The following is a 16,273-nucleotide window of genomic DNA, read 5'->3' on the forward strand; positions in this document are numbered from 1 at the left end:
CCTTGGTCAGTCAAAACCCGAAGCTCACAGAGAACACTGAAAATGAACACAAAGGGATGTACGGCACTACCATGCACTGTGGAAGAGCAGTCTTACCATTGCTCAGACTTGACCTCTTGATGCCGGCTGCAGTTATGCAGAAAACAACATAAACACAGCACGTAAAGCCCTTGGGCAAAAAGATCTTTTCCTTGCAGACAGCTAGTATAATGTTAGACCTGGGTAAAATTGTTACACAGCTGTACTTCCCACAGAGAGGAAGAAGTAAAAGTGGTGCCACATAGCTGAGACTCCCTCTTTCACACGACCTGCAATTTAGATGTGTTACATGCAAAAAACACAGTAATCTCTCCACCACTGTAGCTACAAAAGCATGCGTGAATGCGACTTGCTACTTATTATTTATACTGTTCATACCATTTTTAACTGTAGGAAGACTACCTTAAAAAAAAATAAAATCATCACTTTTACATTTAAACGTATCAATCCTTTGGTTAATTGGCACATTTCTCACAGGCACGTGTATGCTCTTATTCTTCCATTGCAAAAAGGCAGCTGCAGACCTCCAACCTCCAAAGTATTTAACATACTTAGGCCAGTATTCTTCATTTTATAGAAAATGAAGTTTTTCTTTGTCAGTAACTCTCAACTTAGGAAATCCATTCTGAAATCCTAATTTGTTACTTCTTCATGGTAGGCAAGTATCTCTGTGTGCGTGTATAGACGACACCTCATTGCGTTCTCTTTCCAACTGCCACTCTGTAGCAACCTGAACATTTAATACATATTCCTTTAAAGAAATCTGAGTGAATTTATTGTATAAAATTATGGTTGGCATGGTACAGAAAAGTTCCGTTTAATGCACATTTCCCATTAACTTGTACACAAATTTTACAAGTATCAAGCAAAATGCAAAAGGTTTAAGAACTATTTCCATACTACAAAAGTGTTCATATAGTGAAGTTACTCTGGTTACAAAGTGTCATGGAAATAAAAGCACTTCAAAATACATATTTGGGAAATGTTCTTCAATAATCAACACAACCTTAAGTTAGTTAAAGAAAACAAAACAAAACAAAAAGAGATAACCTCTTGAGAACACTATTGTTGATTTAGCAAGATGGAGCAAAGTTTGGAACATTTATTCGAGGGTCGCTCTGTTTCAAGAAATAAAACACATTTTAAATGGTTAGTTAAGGAAGGGCTCAATCACACCGCGATGACAAATAACGCCATCAAGAAGTTATCTGGCTCTCTTGTTTTCACACAGGAGCTGTCAGAGGCAGAGATGTGTAAATGAACACTTCCAGGTATATGCAGATTGCTTTTAAAAAGAACAAACAAAATAAAAACGATAGAAGAGGAGACGATCTGAACTTTGTTATTTAACCTTAGGTCACAAGTCCCATGAACAGCCGTCCGCAAAGGATAAGCATTTGAAGAGCAAAACTGAATTTCATTACCAAGGATTGCTTAGCTGTCGAGTTACTGTACATCCTCGCAGTAAGACTGCCAAAGGCTATCAAATCTCTGCTTCCCAACTACCTTGAAGACTTGCTGCTCTCCTGCTATTCACCACAAGACAAGAATACTCGGACCCTACAAACAGCCTTACAAAAAGGAGGCACAGTTGTGTTCTGTTAGAAAATAACACAGTCTTGAAGACTGAAAGCATCCTATAAATCTTACACAAAATAAATACAAAATAAGCAATACATTGCATTGTTTTTGTATCAGATGACTTGTGGGTGTTTGAGCAATTGAACATTGGCACGTGTATCTACGGGAAACACACAGACAAGATGTCACCTTCAGGCATTGTTGCTTTCCTTTTATCCATACAAACATACATACACACACACACACAAAATACTATCAGGTTATCTAGTCTGTTCAAATGCAGTGAAAAAACAGTCCATAGCACATGTAAAAGGAGCATTATCCAATACAGTGTTGTCTTGCAAAAATGGAGTCAGAATTCCTGAGCCTCAGAGACATTACTAGATTATTTATTTTTCCAAAGAAAACCCCTAGTTTTCATTTCTTCACTCTGATGAAATTTATAATAGATTGCATCTTTAAAAAAATGTAAAACTTGTAGAAAAAAAAAACCATATCAACTGATTTTTAAAGCTTTTTAAAGGGAGGGAGGGATTCACTTACAAAATAAAGGCCACCTGCATGTAAGATTAGTCTGCTAGTATCTCATTTTGTGTTTGTGGGAGAGATTTAGCTCCCTGGTCTGGAAGCCTTATTATATGCAGGCATGTGAGCTGAAAAACACCGTTCCAATCAAACTATTTATAAATAGGATTAACATGGAACAGCCCTTTGTTACTATCACCAAGGTGGTAAAACCAATGCAACAGTTAGTTGATTCTTGAAGTTTCCTTTAAACAGAAGCTCCTCACTGCAATCTATTATAACATCTACACTTTCCCTTTTACTTTGCATATTACACAGTGTAACTTAAAATGTTATTTAAGAGCACTTCAGTCCCACCATGTAGGATTTAAGCTTGTGTGACTACATATGCATGGCTCTGCAACATTTTCAATGACTTACAAAAATACATTCAACCAAAACTTTATATAGGGTTCTCTCCCCACCCTCAACCCCTGAAATCAGAAATGAAGGAAAAGCCAAATGGTCCCACCGTTACCAAAATAATACACTCCAAGGTCTGGGAGCAAAAGCACATTCAAGAATACTGTACATTGAACTGCGTACTTTCTCATTCATCTTTATCAGTAATAAAGTTCTACTGCATATAATTATTCAGCCTTATAAATAATGCTAAGCAGAAAAATATTTACCTCTGTGCTACTTTTCTCAGTTTATAGAAGCATTTTTCTGTTTATAGGAGCAAAGAAAAAAAAACTAAAGTGCAGACTACAGGCCATGATAGGCATAATAAATGACCAAAGGTGCAGCTAAATTTGCATTTACATCTCAAGTTACTTCACCGTGTTACTCTTGCTAGAAGTCACCCCGTGTGCAATTCAAGAGCTGGTCAGCTGGTTTGTGCCATAGTACAACCTGTAACCATTTGAAATATTTTTTTAAAAGCTACTTGAATTGTCCATAGACATTTCTAGGCAATAGCTTAGGTTCACAAAAACCTTATTTTATTAATACTTGAAATCACACAATATTGACACCTCCCCCAGAGAACGCTACTGTCCTTTTGTTGCAATATGTCGTTGAACCACTGATGCTTGGCTGGCAGTCTTTAACAAGAGATGTCTTCATCTCCATCTCACACGCTACAATAGCTGCATTCAGTTCCACTTGAGCTCGGTGAACAACATAAAACATAAGTCCTATGCTTATAACAATCTGCAAATAAAACAAAGGAGTGATGTAGGCTATATCAACTGTAAGAGTGAATACAAAGCAAGTGTTTTTAACGAAACAGAAAGTCATCAATGTAAAGACTCACGGAAGCATCTAATGACTTAATGCTTCAAAGGCAACATATTGAAAAGGGAAATGAACTAACCAACAAGTCAACACGTACTGCTACTAGCACACCAACACAAAGACATTGTATAGAACTTAAGTATTAATTTGAATTAAAAATAGTTTGTTTCTTCCCATCGTCATTCACACACTTGTTAGAAAGCAATCGCTTTCCTGTATCTCTTAGCCAAAATAACTCCACATAGAAATGGACTGATGGCAATGGAAATCATAAGAGCTGTTTCCACATACCTAGTGAATAATAGGTTAATATTTTAATGGTTATTAGCAATTTGCCAAACAGCAGGGGCAGGATGATGTAAAAAAAAGCAAATAAAACCTCTCGTCTTCCCCCGCTAACAGGAAAGATACCAGAAAGCAGCAGCGTTGTTGTGCTTCTCAGAGGTCAAGGCAAAACAGGGAAGAACCACAGCTTCTGAACAACTTACAGCAACCTGTACTTGACAGAGGATGGCTCTGGGGATGCTTGTTATTTTCTTAAGGAGGAAATACTATCTAAAAGTAGGAAAAAAACCAGTTCATGGTTTTTTGCTCTGAATTTTATTACTAAGAATTTTTTTTTAAGTTTCACCACTAAAATTAACAAGAATAAATTGGGACACATTTTGCTTAGAAGTTGCATGTTCAAGGACATTAGCATGGACTGCATTCCCCAGAGGCAGCCTTTGGTTTCAATAAAGCATCAGTTACTGTTTTCAGCACAGATCCTCCCTAAAAAAATAAAATCTTCAAAGAAAATAGAGCTGTCTCATAATGACGGTCCCTTTAAAAGAAGTAAATTATTCTGCCTTTTTAAAAAATATATTAGGAAACCAACCGAAATCAGCAACAAGTATGGTCACAGTATAATTGCAGCTGGAAGGCATATGGGAGGTCTTGAGCCCAACCTGCTGCTCAAAATGGGGTTAGCTGCCAGATCAGACCAGGCTGCTCAGGACTTCTATACAATCAGGTCTTGAAAACATCCAAGAATGGAGACTGCACCATGTCTCTGGGCAGCCCACTTCACTGCCTGTGATAAAAGCTATTCGTTAAAGGACTCAAAAGGCTGCTGATGCAAGAATCAAATATACACTTGCAGACATTATGTTCTGAGCATACAGGAAAAATCCTATTCTAAAAGCTTACCCAAATATTTAAACTTGACAGGTTTGAGAAATACTACTACCAGTAGGCTCAAGTTCCCTAGACAAATTATTTAAAAATATATACATGTTGGCAACCATGAAGTATGATTAATTTTTACAGCTGTTTACTAAATCAAAGTCCAATCAAAGCCACACAGCCAGGCAAAGCACCATGCCTGGGAGAAACTGGGAGAACATAAGCAATTTCTCTGCTAATGGACTTACTCAGTCAGCTGTTATGTACTGTTGTCAAGGTGGCCACCACATCTATTTGGACATTCAGCCCTTTCAGCTGGTGCTTACCTGACCAACAGTTAACACTACGGTGTCATTTTAAGAAATCTTAATGGGGAGAAAAAAAGGGGAAAAAAAAAAGGAAAGACCACTAAAAGCTACTAACCCTGCTGTTCCCTTGAATTGCCTGTAATTAGCAGAACAAAGCCCACTTCTTTGCTTTAGGTCTCACACTGCTATTTTCTCTGCTGTCTCCAAATTTCACAAATCTCTCAATTTCCAGCCGAAAAAACCTGCAAAACCATTCAGCTCTGTGGTTTTCTATGCCATCTCTGCTGACATACAGCTGCTAGCTACAGAGCATCAAGGTTTAGTGAGCAATAGTAGTGGTAGGTTGACAGTGGGACTACACGATTCTAGAGGTCTTTTTGAACCTTAATGATTCTATGATTCTAACACACAAAATAACATTTCACAAATATAAGTTGATCAAGTAACACTGACTTTCAACTAGATCTATTGAGGTTACTTACTTCACAATCACAAAGGCATTTTAATACTCAAGACTTTTTCATTAAACCTTTTAATGACATGTTCTGTTTAGGAACGGTCAAGTTACAGGAGGGTGATGGGTTAAAAGGAGTTAGTTTTGTATATCAGTGTTGATAATCAGCTTAGTCATTAACACTGAGGAAGATAAATGACTGCAGAATGAAATAGAAGTCAGCAAACCATGTCAACTGCTGGTCAAACAAGGCGTGGAAGTGACAACACTGTCAGATGAGGTTTTAATATATAATCTTGCTCTGATATATTCTTCACCTTTATGCTTACAACGGTCTTCGGCTTAAGGCTTGTCCCCAGGATTTACTGACTAATTATTTCACAGTAAAGCTCATGGAAAGGTACTAGACATGTCTCACAAATTTATTTCCTTGCAAAAGTAGGATATTTTGATTTAGCCATTAGCAATATCATATTTCTACAGCACCTACAGACCTAGCATAATTGTTAGTGCTCAATGTCAGCAGTGAACGTGGCACAGGTTCTGGGTTTAAGAACCCAAAGCACACTGCTTTACAGCTGAGAGGCCATTTTCTTCAGTGTAAGGGTGCTTTAATAAGTCTAAAATTCAGCAACAGATTACTACAGAGGGTAACAGGACAGAACTTGGAAAGCACCTAGTAAGTTCTGTTCTGCATCACATGAAGTATGAAAGGATTAAATACTTCTAACTGAAGAAAACAAAGCCGAAGCAAAACAGTGCATTGGAAACTCATTTGTCCGGGTTATCAAGCAGTCATTACACACAAATCAGTGAAAAATTAGTATCATAGGCTTTACACAACCTACTGAAAATACCAACGTTATAAATCAAACACTTCTAAATCCCCTGCTACTCGGCCACGCTTGCTTTGCTCTCAGACTGCAAGAGGTTGGCTGCCTCAGACTAGGGTGTCATTATGTCTCCAGGTGACAGCTCTTAACACTTGAACAAGCTTCCCTCCAGTGCTGTGCTCATGCATTTCCTATTGGAAATGATAAAATCTAAAAGAACCACCTGCAAAGCTAAATCTTTGTATGCCTCATACACCTGTCGAGGAGCACACAATCTCCTAAGTAAAGATTCAACTACTTGAAGAGGCAGTGCTATAGGAGTGAAGCTTCCCAACTATCTTCAGAAGCAAAATTCTACTTCAAATCTCACTGGTACAGAAGATGAGCAAAAAACTGAAGAGATAAAAATATACACTGAAAAAGAAGACTGTATCCACAAGTCACTGCTTACCAAAACAGTCATAAGGAGAGCCATAATAGCAACATTACTGACATCGAAGTTGATGAAAATTGTTGCTTTAACGTACCTGTAAACTAAATATTAGATAGCCACTAACACTCTGTTCTGCGATCACGTCCTCCATGGTGCGCAAGGTAGTTCCCAAGTATGAGTTTAGGAGCTGAGTAGGAAGCAGCCCAACTGAAGAAGCCATCAGGTAGTTGGGCAGCGACAGATCTGTAACCTAAATTAAAAAGAAATGTGTAAGAAGCCATATACTGTGACAACATAACCCACGTGCACAGCCAACTACACTGCCTTCCCCAGAAGTATCTATGCCAGAAAATAAAAACAATTTGTTTCTTCACTTAGACTTTTCACTGTCAGTGAATCTACAGTGATACAATAGAACAGTACGTGGCTAGTTTTCATTTTGTCTTTTTAAATTTACTGTATTTTATTTTACTTCATCTTACATTATACAGCATCTCTGTGCAAGTCTTTAACTAAGGATGTAATTACACTGTTCATTTAAAATATTTACCTCTTCATGGTGAACAGAGCCCTGCAATTCACGAGAACTTGAAGAAAGTACTTTATCAAAAGTGAAAGCCTAAAACACTGATACAAATATATCCTGTTTACTTTGGGTTTTACACATACAGAAGCAAAAGGTAATTGTTCAAAATTTTGCTGTATTAAATATGACGTAGGTAAACAGAATGGCAGTGCAGCAGGCTAGGCAGATACAATTTGCCACTGCAGTGGAAGTTATATAGCTCATTAAGATATATACCAATTATACACAGATATACAATGGCTGCTCTGAAAGTAATGTCTCCTGTTAGCTGGCCCACAAAAAGAGAGGCAGATGGTGGTGGTATGGCAGTAGAGGCTGAACCTTCCCACCAAGTCTCCGTTACGTGCTGTTGCTGTGTGACAGATGGCAGCAGAGGGGCAGTCTGACACAATGGCATCTGACACAGAAGTGTGTATGAAGCAAAGGTGTGTCACTGAATTCCTCTATGCAGAAAAAATGGCATCCATTGACATTTGACGCTTACTGAATGTTATGGGGGCCAAGAAGTGGATGTGAGCACAGTGAATGGTGTGTTTCAGCAGTAGTGATACCGATGTGAAAGATAAGTCATATTCCAGACAGGCACACACTGCTGTCACACCACAAAATGAAGAGCATCTCCATCAGCTCATCCATGCAAATCGGCAGACTACAACATGGTAACTGTGTATAAGAACTAAATATGACAATCAGTGCATTGGAAATTATGGTAGCAATGTTGGAATACTGCATAGTTTGCATTACATGGGTCCCATGAATGCTCACACAGGAACAGAAAGAACACCACAGGCAAGTTCACCAGGACCTACTGAACCAATATGAGGCTGAAGGTGACAGTTTCCTGGATCACTTCATTACTGGTAATGAGACATGCTGCCACCCCTTTGAGCCTGAGCCAAAACGATAGACCAAGGAGTGGTGACATGTGAATTCCCCATCTAAAAAAAGTTCAAGGTGCAGCTCTCAGTGGGTGAAGTGATAAGTATTATCTTTTGGGATGGGAAAGTGGTGATCCTTCTAGATTTCCGGGAACCCAGACAAACCAGCAAGTCTGATAACTACATCATGGCACTGACTTAGCTGAAAGCTCAGACTTCCAGAGTCAGGCCAGAGAAGGAGACAACCTTTCTAGTGTAGCACAGTAACGCAGGCCTCATAGTAGTCTGAAGACCATGAAACACTTTGCCCATCTTGGCAGGACCGTCTTACCACACTCATCATATAGTCCAAATTTGGCACCTTCTGACTTCCACCAGTTTGGGCTGATTAAAGATGGACTACATGGGCAACCTTTTCCAAGTAATGACACCGTCACATCAGCTGTGAAACAGTGGGTCACCTCTGCTGGCATAGATTTTTACGAGTGCAGCATGTAAGCTCTTCATCATCTCTGGCAAAAATGCATAGCTAATGGTGGTGCTGAAAAATAGCGAACTGTAGCTGATAATTTCCTTTATCAGACAGCGTTATTGCACTCTTGTATCTGTTGTAGTTTCCATGAAAATAAACAGTAGACATTACTTTCAGAGCAACCTATGTAAACAGGCATCATGAAGATTCTCAGCCAAAGGTATTTGGTATCAAACTTGATTAGTGAACAAAACAACAGACGCAGCTATAGCTTTCCTTAATCTTTCCTGGAAAAAAAAAGATGAAGAATTCTTCAAGACATTTTTCTCTCTTTTCCAAGAAATTTCTGTTCTTAGTTGGTAATGGGGACAGTTTACACTGTACAGTTTACATAGGTAACTCAGTACAGCAGCCACTGTTAGAAATTTTAGATTCAAGATCGAGGAGTTCAAACGACATTTATGCAAGAAAATGAAATCAGAAGAAAACAATGGGTTAAAAATAAAATGACTATGAGAAAGGTCTGATGCATTTTCTAGACAATTCAGTTGATCCCATAATAATAAAACAAGTACTAATTAAGAACAGCTCCTAGCACTGGGAGACTACAAGATTACTGACCTTGAAAGTTCTACACAATGTTCAAGACAAAAGAATAGCAGCAAAGTTACTCACTTCATCATACTATCCTTAAAATAAACTTTGGTTACTGTGAGAGTCACACTGTCAGATTCTTGCAGCTCTAAGCACTATCAATGGAAAGTTTTTGGGGGAAGGAAGGGCAATGGAAGAGGAAAATGCAATGAAGCATAAAGATCAAGAGTAACTCACTGGAATAAGATCCAGTAAGGTGATTCCAATCTTCACTCCGCAAAATCATAACTCCCATGGACTTAAATATATAGCAGCAACACAAATAATAGATTTCTCACTCTATGCAATTTTAATGTAGATTTCTAATGAAAAAGCACTACACAATCATGTCAGAACTTCATATTTGACTGATACTTTCAAAAAAATAAATAAATAAAATAGTAATTTGGGCCATGTAATAAGAATGCATAACTGAAACTTCTCTTATTGCCAAGGGACTGAAGGGACTGCTATTAGAAGTCTCTGAAATGCTAGCACTGAGAGAAGATTTCCTAAGTAGGACACTGTCATTAAATCTAATGGAACTGGGAAACTTCCAAAAACCATTTTAACACTCCTAGGTACCTCTTTCATTTCTGAATATATAATAAGGATACTCTAGCAGCATAGGCAACTCTGATCTGTCCTAAAGCAACTGGGCCACAAAAGAGACTGCTTCCAAATGAAGGAGGGGCTGCCAATGAACGTGCTGGATGGTGCCCCGTGCATTCCGCTAAGATGAAAGCTAAGAAGAGGAAAGGAAGATTTTATTTGTGGGTTTTTGATCTACACTGATACCCCTCCCCCCAGAAGGGGCAGGAAACAGATGGTGTCCATTGCTAAGTAACCTGACAAATTTTCAGTAAAACTTACAGCTTACTTTATCTTCCCTCCTATAAAAACCTGTCTGTCTAACTGTGGTCTGCACTGTGAAACTGAGAAAGACTAATAGGACTCTGTATCTAAAGACAGCTCATGTCAGAAAAAATAACAGTGAAATCCCAAAGCAAGCACAGATACAACTGTCTAACAGGCCACAGCAATATATTAAAATAAACTAAGAAGTAACCACTGTGGTAACAGGAGCGTTAGCCAGAAACTCTCCCACTGAGCCTTGGACAGGCTTTGCCTGATAAAACTTTGGGGCATTCTTTGCAGCTGACCCCGTTGGTTCACTTCTGTCAAAAAACGCAGTATGCCAGGATGCTATTTGGGAGTCACGTGCCTTTGGGGGCTGCAGCAGACTTCTCTCCCCTGAATTTATGAATCCACGTTTCAGATCAGGTAGGCTTGGAAACTGAGAGCAAAAGACAATTCCAATGTCTTTTATGTTCTCAAGAAATTTTAAAAAGTGCAGAATAAAAATAGCTGAATTATAGCTATCAACCTCCCAACAAAGAAAGTAAGCAGCTTGCACGTGGCTGCAAAGTACATAACACTTCTGGAAGTCTTACTTCACTGAGAAGTATTCCAGAAATATTTCACTTATTTCTGTAACCAGAGACATAGTTAGGCACTAAAATTTCTAGTACGCTTATATCTTCCACAGAACAGCCTTCTCAGAAAGGAAAAACTAAGTTATGAATTCTGATCTAGGCTACACCAGGCACTGCAGATAATCAGAGTGCACAAACCTGGCACAAGAGACTCATTAGCTGGATGAGGTGATAACCTGCATGTTGTGCCTCCTTACAGACCTACCTTCAAAACATTCAGAGCTGCAAAGGGGAGAGGGCTGAACAAACACTTCAGTCAGGGCTATCAGCGCTGCCCTGGCCATGCTGGCGGCATGATAGAGGACCAACAAATACATGAAACCCACTTAAAAAAACAAACAAACACTTTCGTCTCACAGGTTTCTAGGTCTTCTAGAAAGGTATGTGAATACATTACTCCACTGCTCCCAAAACTCAGTGCTTTCACCAACAGCTGCAGAATGGACTTAAGAAGCAAGATGTTGGTGTTTGGCTGGTGAGAAACAGACAAATTCCCATTTCTTAAAAAGAAATTTTCTTCTTAACGCAGTTTGGAAAGATGTGATCCTGTCACTAGCCAAATGCCAGGACACTCCCTTCCTTCCTTCCCTCTCTACATTCCCCTGCAATTCCCAAAACGCACATCACGGAACAAGAACTTGGAGAAACCCATCCATCCTCTCTCACCTCAAGGCTACCCCTTGTCCCCACACCTCAATTGTCACTTCCTACATTCCCTTTCGTTTACTCTTCAGTTTACTTATGAACACGCACAAATAAAACAAGCATAAACCAGACTGCTGGAAAATTAAAGATGTTTACATTTTCCTCAGGACTTCAGCTTACTGTTTCTTATTATTAAGAACAAATCATTTCAAAATCATTGCGTAAGCTCTGAACACAGGAAATGGATGGATGGTTAGGACACCCAAAACCCCCCTGCATTTGAAGATTTAAATTTAAAATAAGCCAGATTTCAAAACCTCAGCATAGCTAAGCCTGCACTGATAGAACTCTGAATTCCACACTTAGATGAAACTTCGCTCTCTGTGAGAAACAGTTCTGAATTCCTAGATTTGATGCAACATACTTATTTTTTGGTACCGTAGTAGTTCATATTACATGTCCTCAACTAAAAATTGAGCACTGTGTTTTATTTGACTATGCTGTAAAGTAATAAATCACCCTATCATCAGCACGAGCTCAAAAAGGTGTACCTTATGTCCTTCCTCACTTTCTCCTTTAAGATGATAAATAAAAGAAAAATCAGTAATATTGTATCTCTAAAATAATAAACTACGTAGGTATATTTGTCTAGAAGGAGGAAAGAAACACAGGTGTTCAGCAGGCTCAAGCTGACCTTACTTTTGGTGGTGTACTGTACCGCTCTGAATCTGCACCTGGCTGCTCTGCCCAAAACACGCTTTCCCCTTCACGTATGAGGACTTTGCCCGCTGTCTTCTTTCCAATACATTTACACCAGCTAGCATAGAGAGCAGCTCAGGCAAGGCTGCCCGAAAATACAACTTGTCCTCCCACTCCAATCGCTTTGAAAACAGAGGCACTCTAAAATCACTAAGCTCTTCCGTGCATTCTGCTACAGAGCATCCTGATGCATGTTTCTAACAGTCCTGAAAGTCCGAGAGCAGACTAATGCCGCTGAACAACGTGCCTCCGAACCTGCCTCGACAGGGACGGGCGGCCACCAGAAGCGAGCAGGGGGCTGTTTCCCCGCCGCCAGAAGAAACCCGGGGCCACGGCTCCCCGCAGACGGGACTCACCGCGAAGACGGCGTTCTGCAGCCCGAAGGGGATGGGCGTCAGGCGCGCGAGGGCCACCACCTTGAGCCCGCTGCCGCCCTCCACCACGCGGACGACGGCGCTGAGCGTCGTGCTGCCCTGGATCCTGTCCAGCGCCCAGCGGGCCAGCAGCCGCCGGCAGGCCACGTGCGCCACGAAGGTGCCGACGAGGACGCCCAGCACCATCAGCCCCATGCCCAGCACGAAGCCGTAGAGGTAGCCGGCGGCCACGTTGAGCAGGATGTAGCCCCAGCCGCAGGGGAAGGACACGACGATGAAGCCCACGGTGAAGAGCAGCACGCCGGCCAGGCTGTCCAGGCTCTCCGCCCACAGAAGCAGGTCGCGCAGGTACTGGCGCACCAGGGCCAGCGAGGCGAAGCACAGGGCCGCCAGGAGGCACACGCTGAGGCAGCTCTTGCACCAGCAGGTGCCCAGCAGGCAGCAGGAGCAGCGCCAGCCGCGAGCCTCGGCCAGCCCGGGCCCGCCGCCGCCCGCCTCGGGCAGCGGGCACAGCAGCAGCTCTGCCGGCGGCAGCCCGCCCTGCTCCGCGTAGGGCCCCAGCAGCAGCCCGCCGGCCTCCGCCGGGACGAAGCCGCCGGGGTCGCCGCCGCCTCCCGCCGCCGTGCCGGCCGCCCGGGACAGCCAGCGGCCCAGCTCCTGCCGGGCGCCCTGCCTCACGGCTCGGGAGAGCAGCTGCAGCGCCGCGGCCCCCGCGCCCCACATCCCCCCGAGCCGCCCGGCCCCGTCGCTCCCCGCCTCCCCACGCAGCCTGCGGGCAGGGGCGGCCCCTCCTTCATCGCCCCGCCATGGCCCGCTCCGGGCGGCGGAGCCCGGTCGAGCACCGAGCGCCGGGCGGGGGCGGGGAAGCGGCGGCGGGAGGGCGGGAAGGAGGGGGCTCTGCGGACGGAGGGCCTCCCCCTCGGCTGCGGCGTTAGGCGGCGGCGCCGCGCTGCCCGGCCCGGCAGTCGCAGCGGCGGCCCTGGCGGAGCGCGGGTCCCGGCGGGCGGCAGCGGCGGCGGCAGCAAGCGCGGCAGCGGAGCTCCATCTCCCGGCGCGCGGGGGCTCCCGCTCTGCTTCGGGAAGCGCCTGGCGGAGCGGCCGTGCCGATGTGGCAGCGCGGGCGCCGCTCGCAGCGGATGGGGGAGGAGGCTGCGCTCCGGTGGCGTCAGCGCCCTGCTCCGGTGCGGGGCTCGGTGCAGCCCCGCGGCCCGCCTCCGGCCCGCCCCGCTCCTCGGAAGGCGGGGTGCGCCTCAGCGGGGGCCGGAGCAGTGCCTCCGCGCGGCGACGCTGTATGGGACGACGCCGCGCTACCCGCCCGCGTCGTTTCGCTGCGCGATTGTCAGAGCTTCTCATGTGGGGAAGAGGCTTAACCGAGGGGCAGTGAGCGACGGTGCTTGATGCCGAGTAACTGTGTCACCACTGTGGTGGCTGAGGCGACACTGGCCGGTCGTCCCCAGACCCCAGAGGCTTGTTGGCACCTCGTCTTCCTGTGCTTGGATGTTGTTCCACAAACACCCCGTTTTTGCATCTCCACAAGTGAGAGAAACCCCGGCCAGCCAGCACCTGGGCCTGGGGCTGAGAGGTGACAGTGGAGCCCCAGCCTGGGACTGTTGACCTGAAGCCTGGGCAGGGACAGGCTGTGCAGGTGGCAGCCCGGGGCATGGGCACTCAGATTGTGCTCAGCCACCACACACTGCTCATAGAAAGCAGGGCAGTGTGGCTTACCTGGCCGCTCATCCTGCACCCCTGGGCTCCGGCGTGCTTTGGGATGATTTGTGCTTGAATTTTGAGCCGTTGCTAGAAAGAATGGAAAGGCCTGAATAAGCAGTGAGGGCATTCTTCAGGGGGTGTTAGAAGCCTCGCTTCTCACAGGTCTCTGTTGTCTCGGTGTTACTAATGATAGCAGCAGCACAATGCGGAAAGGGTTCTGTTTTCTTCACAGCATTTGAAAGTACAATATGCTCCAGTGGAGTTTTATTCTTCTGCTGGGAAATTTGCAAGCATATATACAATGAGAACGTGTGGGAGTTAAAGGATGATTAAATAAAAAAAAAAAAAAACCCACCCAGATCTCAAAATGAAGAACGTGTCTTGAAGAACGTACCACAGATGCATTCACTTGCAAACTATGCCATTAGAAATGCTATAGCCTGCACAGTCCCGCAAATCAGCCTAAGGAAGTGACAGCTGAGTGAAGCCATCCTGGCTTCAGGGAAGCTGCAGATAAATACATACAGCATAATCAGTGTTGGTTGTTTTTGTTTGTTTGTTTGTTTGCTTGTTTCTGTTATCTGTGTCTGAAAGCAGTCATTTGATTTTGTGTGAGCTCTTTACTCACAGTGCAAACACAGTGCATCCATAATAATAATAATGGCAAGAAAGCCCAGCATCCCTGCTGGTACAGGATGATGGGCCTGCTTACACATTCAGCAGGACATTTCAGCAAATGATGGGCAGATGATAAGATACATTTGATAGGACAAGAGGACAAAATATTAATTTCTGCTTTTATACTAAGAACACATATGTCTGACAGGTAGGTTCAGATTGTGTACATTTCTGTTCAGTATGGCTGCTTCTGTGAACAGTGACAAAGCCTGAGTGGAGAAATCAATCAGAGTTGTATGTTTTATGCTTCTTGCTTTTCTCTGTATAAAGGGCATAACCCTGTGCTCAGAGCTGGAGCAGATCCCTTGCTGCCACTCCTCCAGGTTACAGAGTTCTGTATTTGTAACTACGAAAAGCAGATCTGAAAGGCTCCACAAAAGGGTATGAGGAACATAATGGTCCATCAAAATGGCAGTGCTGACATTAGACTCCAACCTACAAAATTATCTGTACATTATCTAGTACATTAGTGGAGATTCTTCTACTCTTCCTGGGAGGATGAAGGATGGAATTCATTTGTCTCATCCATTACCTGCTCCCCCCACAAAAGGCTAATTCTGTCATTTTACAGATCCTTGGATCAACAGCTCAGGAAGCAGGGACAGCACACAGTCTGATTGTGGGTGACGTGGAGCATGGTCATGAAGCAGGAGCCGCAGCATCATGGATAAACATTCTGGCGAGACCACAGGGATTCAGCAGGCATCCAGCAGAGCTGCAAGTCTCCTGCAGGCAGAGCCAACAGCCACAAAGGCAAGGTCACAGCTGGCTCCTGTGAGTCCTGCCAGCATGCCTGCCTGCTTATCATCTGCAGGGGGCAAAAAGCAGTCGCACCCTTGAAAAGCAGCCAGCTGCTGGAAAAAAAATGGTCCACCTTTCATACTTAGTAGTCAGTGAATCATGAAGTGTTCCCATACTGTGGGTGATGTAATGGCAGTGCACTGATGATATAAGCAAGGCAAGACCTGTAAGGAAAAAGTTATCATTTAATAGACCAATCATTACACATTGGAAAAGAAAAATAAATAAAAGGTAAGTTCTTGAGCTCCCGGAGAAACACTTTGTGCTCCAAAAGCAGAGCTTTTTACTTTTCTTCCAAGAAAGTTAATTGATTTAGTAATTTCCAGCAAATGTTGTCTAACCTGTTCTTTAAAAGAACAATTCTTGCCCTCTGTATAAGTAATTGGTATAAAAGTTATAGATTTAGTACATATTAATTAAATATTTGCATCAACTAGAACTACTCCTATTCTTCCTCAGATGGAAGTACTTGGGTTCTCTTTTGAATTAAATTCCTCCCTGTCTCTGTATTTTATTTTGGTATTTGCCAGCAAATCAATCTAAAGCCTGAGCAGCACTGGGTGACAGCCAGATGATTATTCTGCTTCAAGAAAAGGTGTTTCTCTAGGGAGGTGCTCTCATGATGA

The 16,273-nt window shown here is 43.4% G+C and overlaps 1 protein-coding gene across 1 annotated transcript in view; it reads right to left on the minus strand.

Moving 5' to 3' along the window:
• Positions 1-791: 791 nt before the first annotated feature.
• Positions 792-16,273, minus strand: part of LOC112531880 (transmembrane protein 64) — a 44,363-nt gene continuing 28,881 nt past the window's right edge. Inside the window, exons 5-7 of the mRNA XM_046937879.1 lie at positions 12,441-15,811; positions 6,710-6,865; positions 792-3,339 (exon numbers count right to left, since the gene is read on the minus strand). Of these exons, the coding sequence (XP_046793835.1) occupies positions 3,145-3,339; positions 6,710-6,865; positions 12,441-13,811 (1,722 nt within the window). The 5' untranslated portion in view covers positions 13,812-15,811 and the 3' untranslated portion in view covers positions 792-3,144. The remainder of the gene's footprint in view (positions 3,340-6,709; positions 6,866-12,440; positions 15,812-16,273) is intronic.

Source organism: Gallus gallus, chromosome 2 (assembly GCF_016699485.2).
Source record: "Gallus gallus isolate bGalGal1 chromosome 2, bGalGal1.mat.broiler.GRCg7b, whole genome shotgun sequence".
NCBI classification, from domain to species: Eukaryota; Metazoa; Chordata; class Aves; order Galliformes; family Phasianidae; genus Gallus; species Gallus gallus.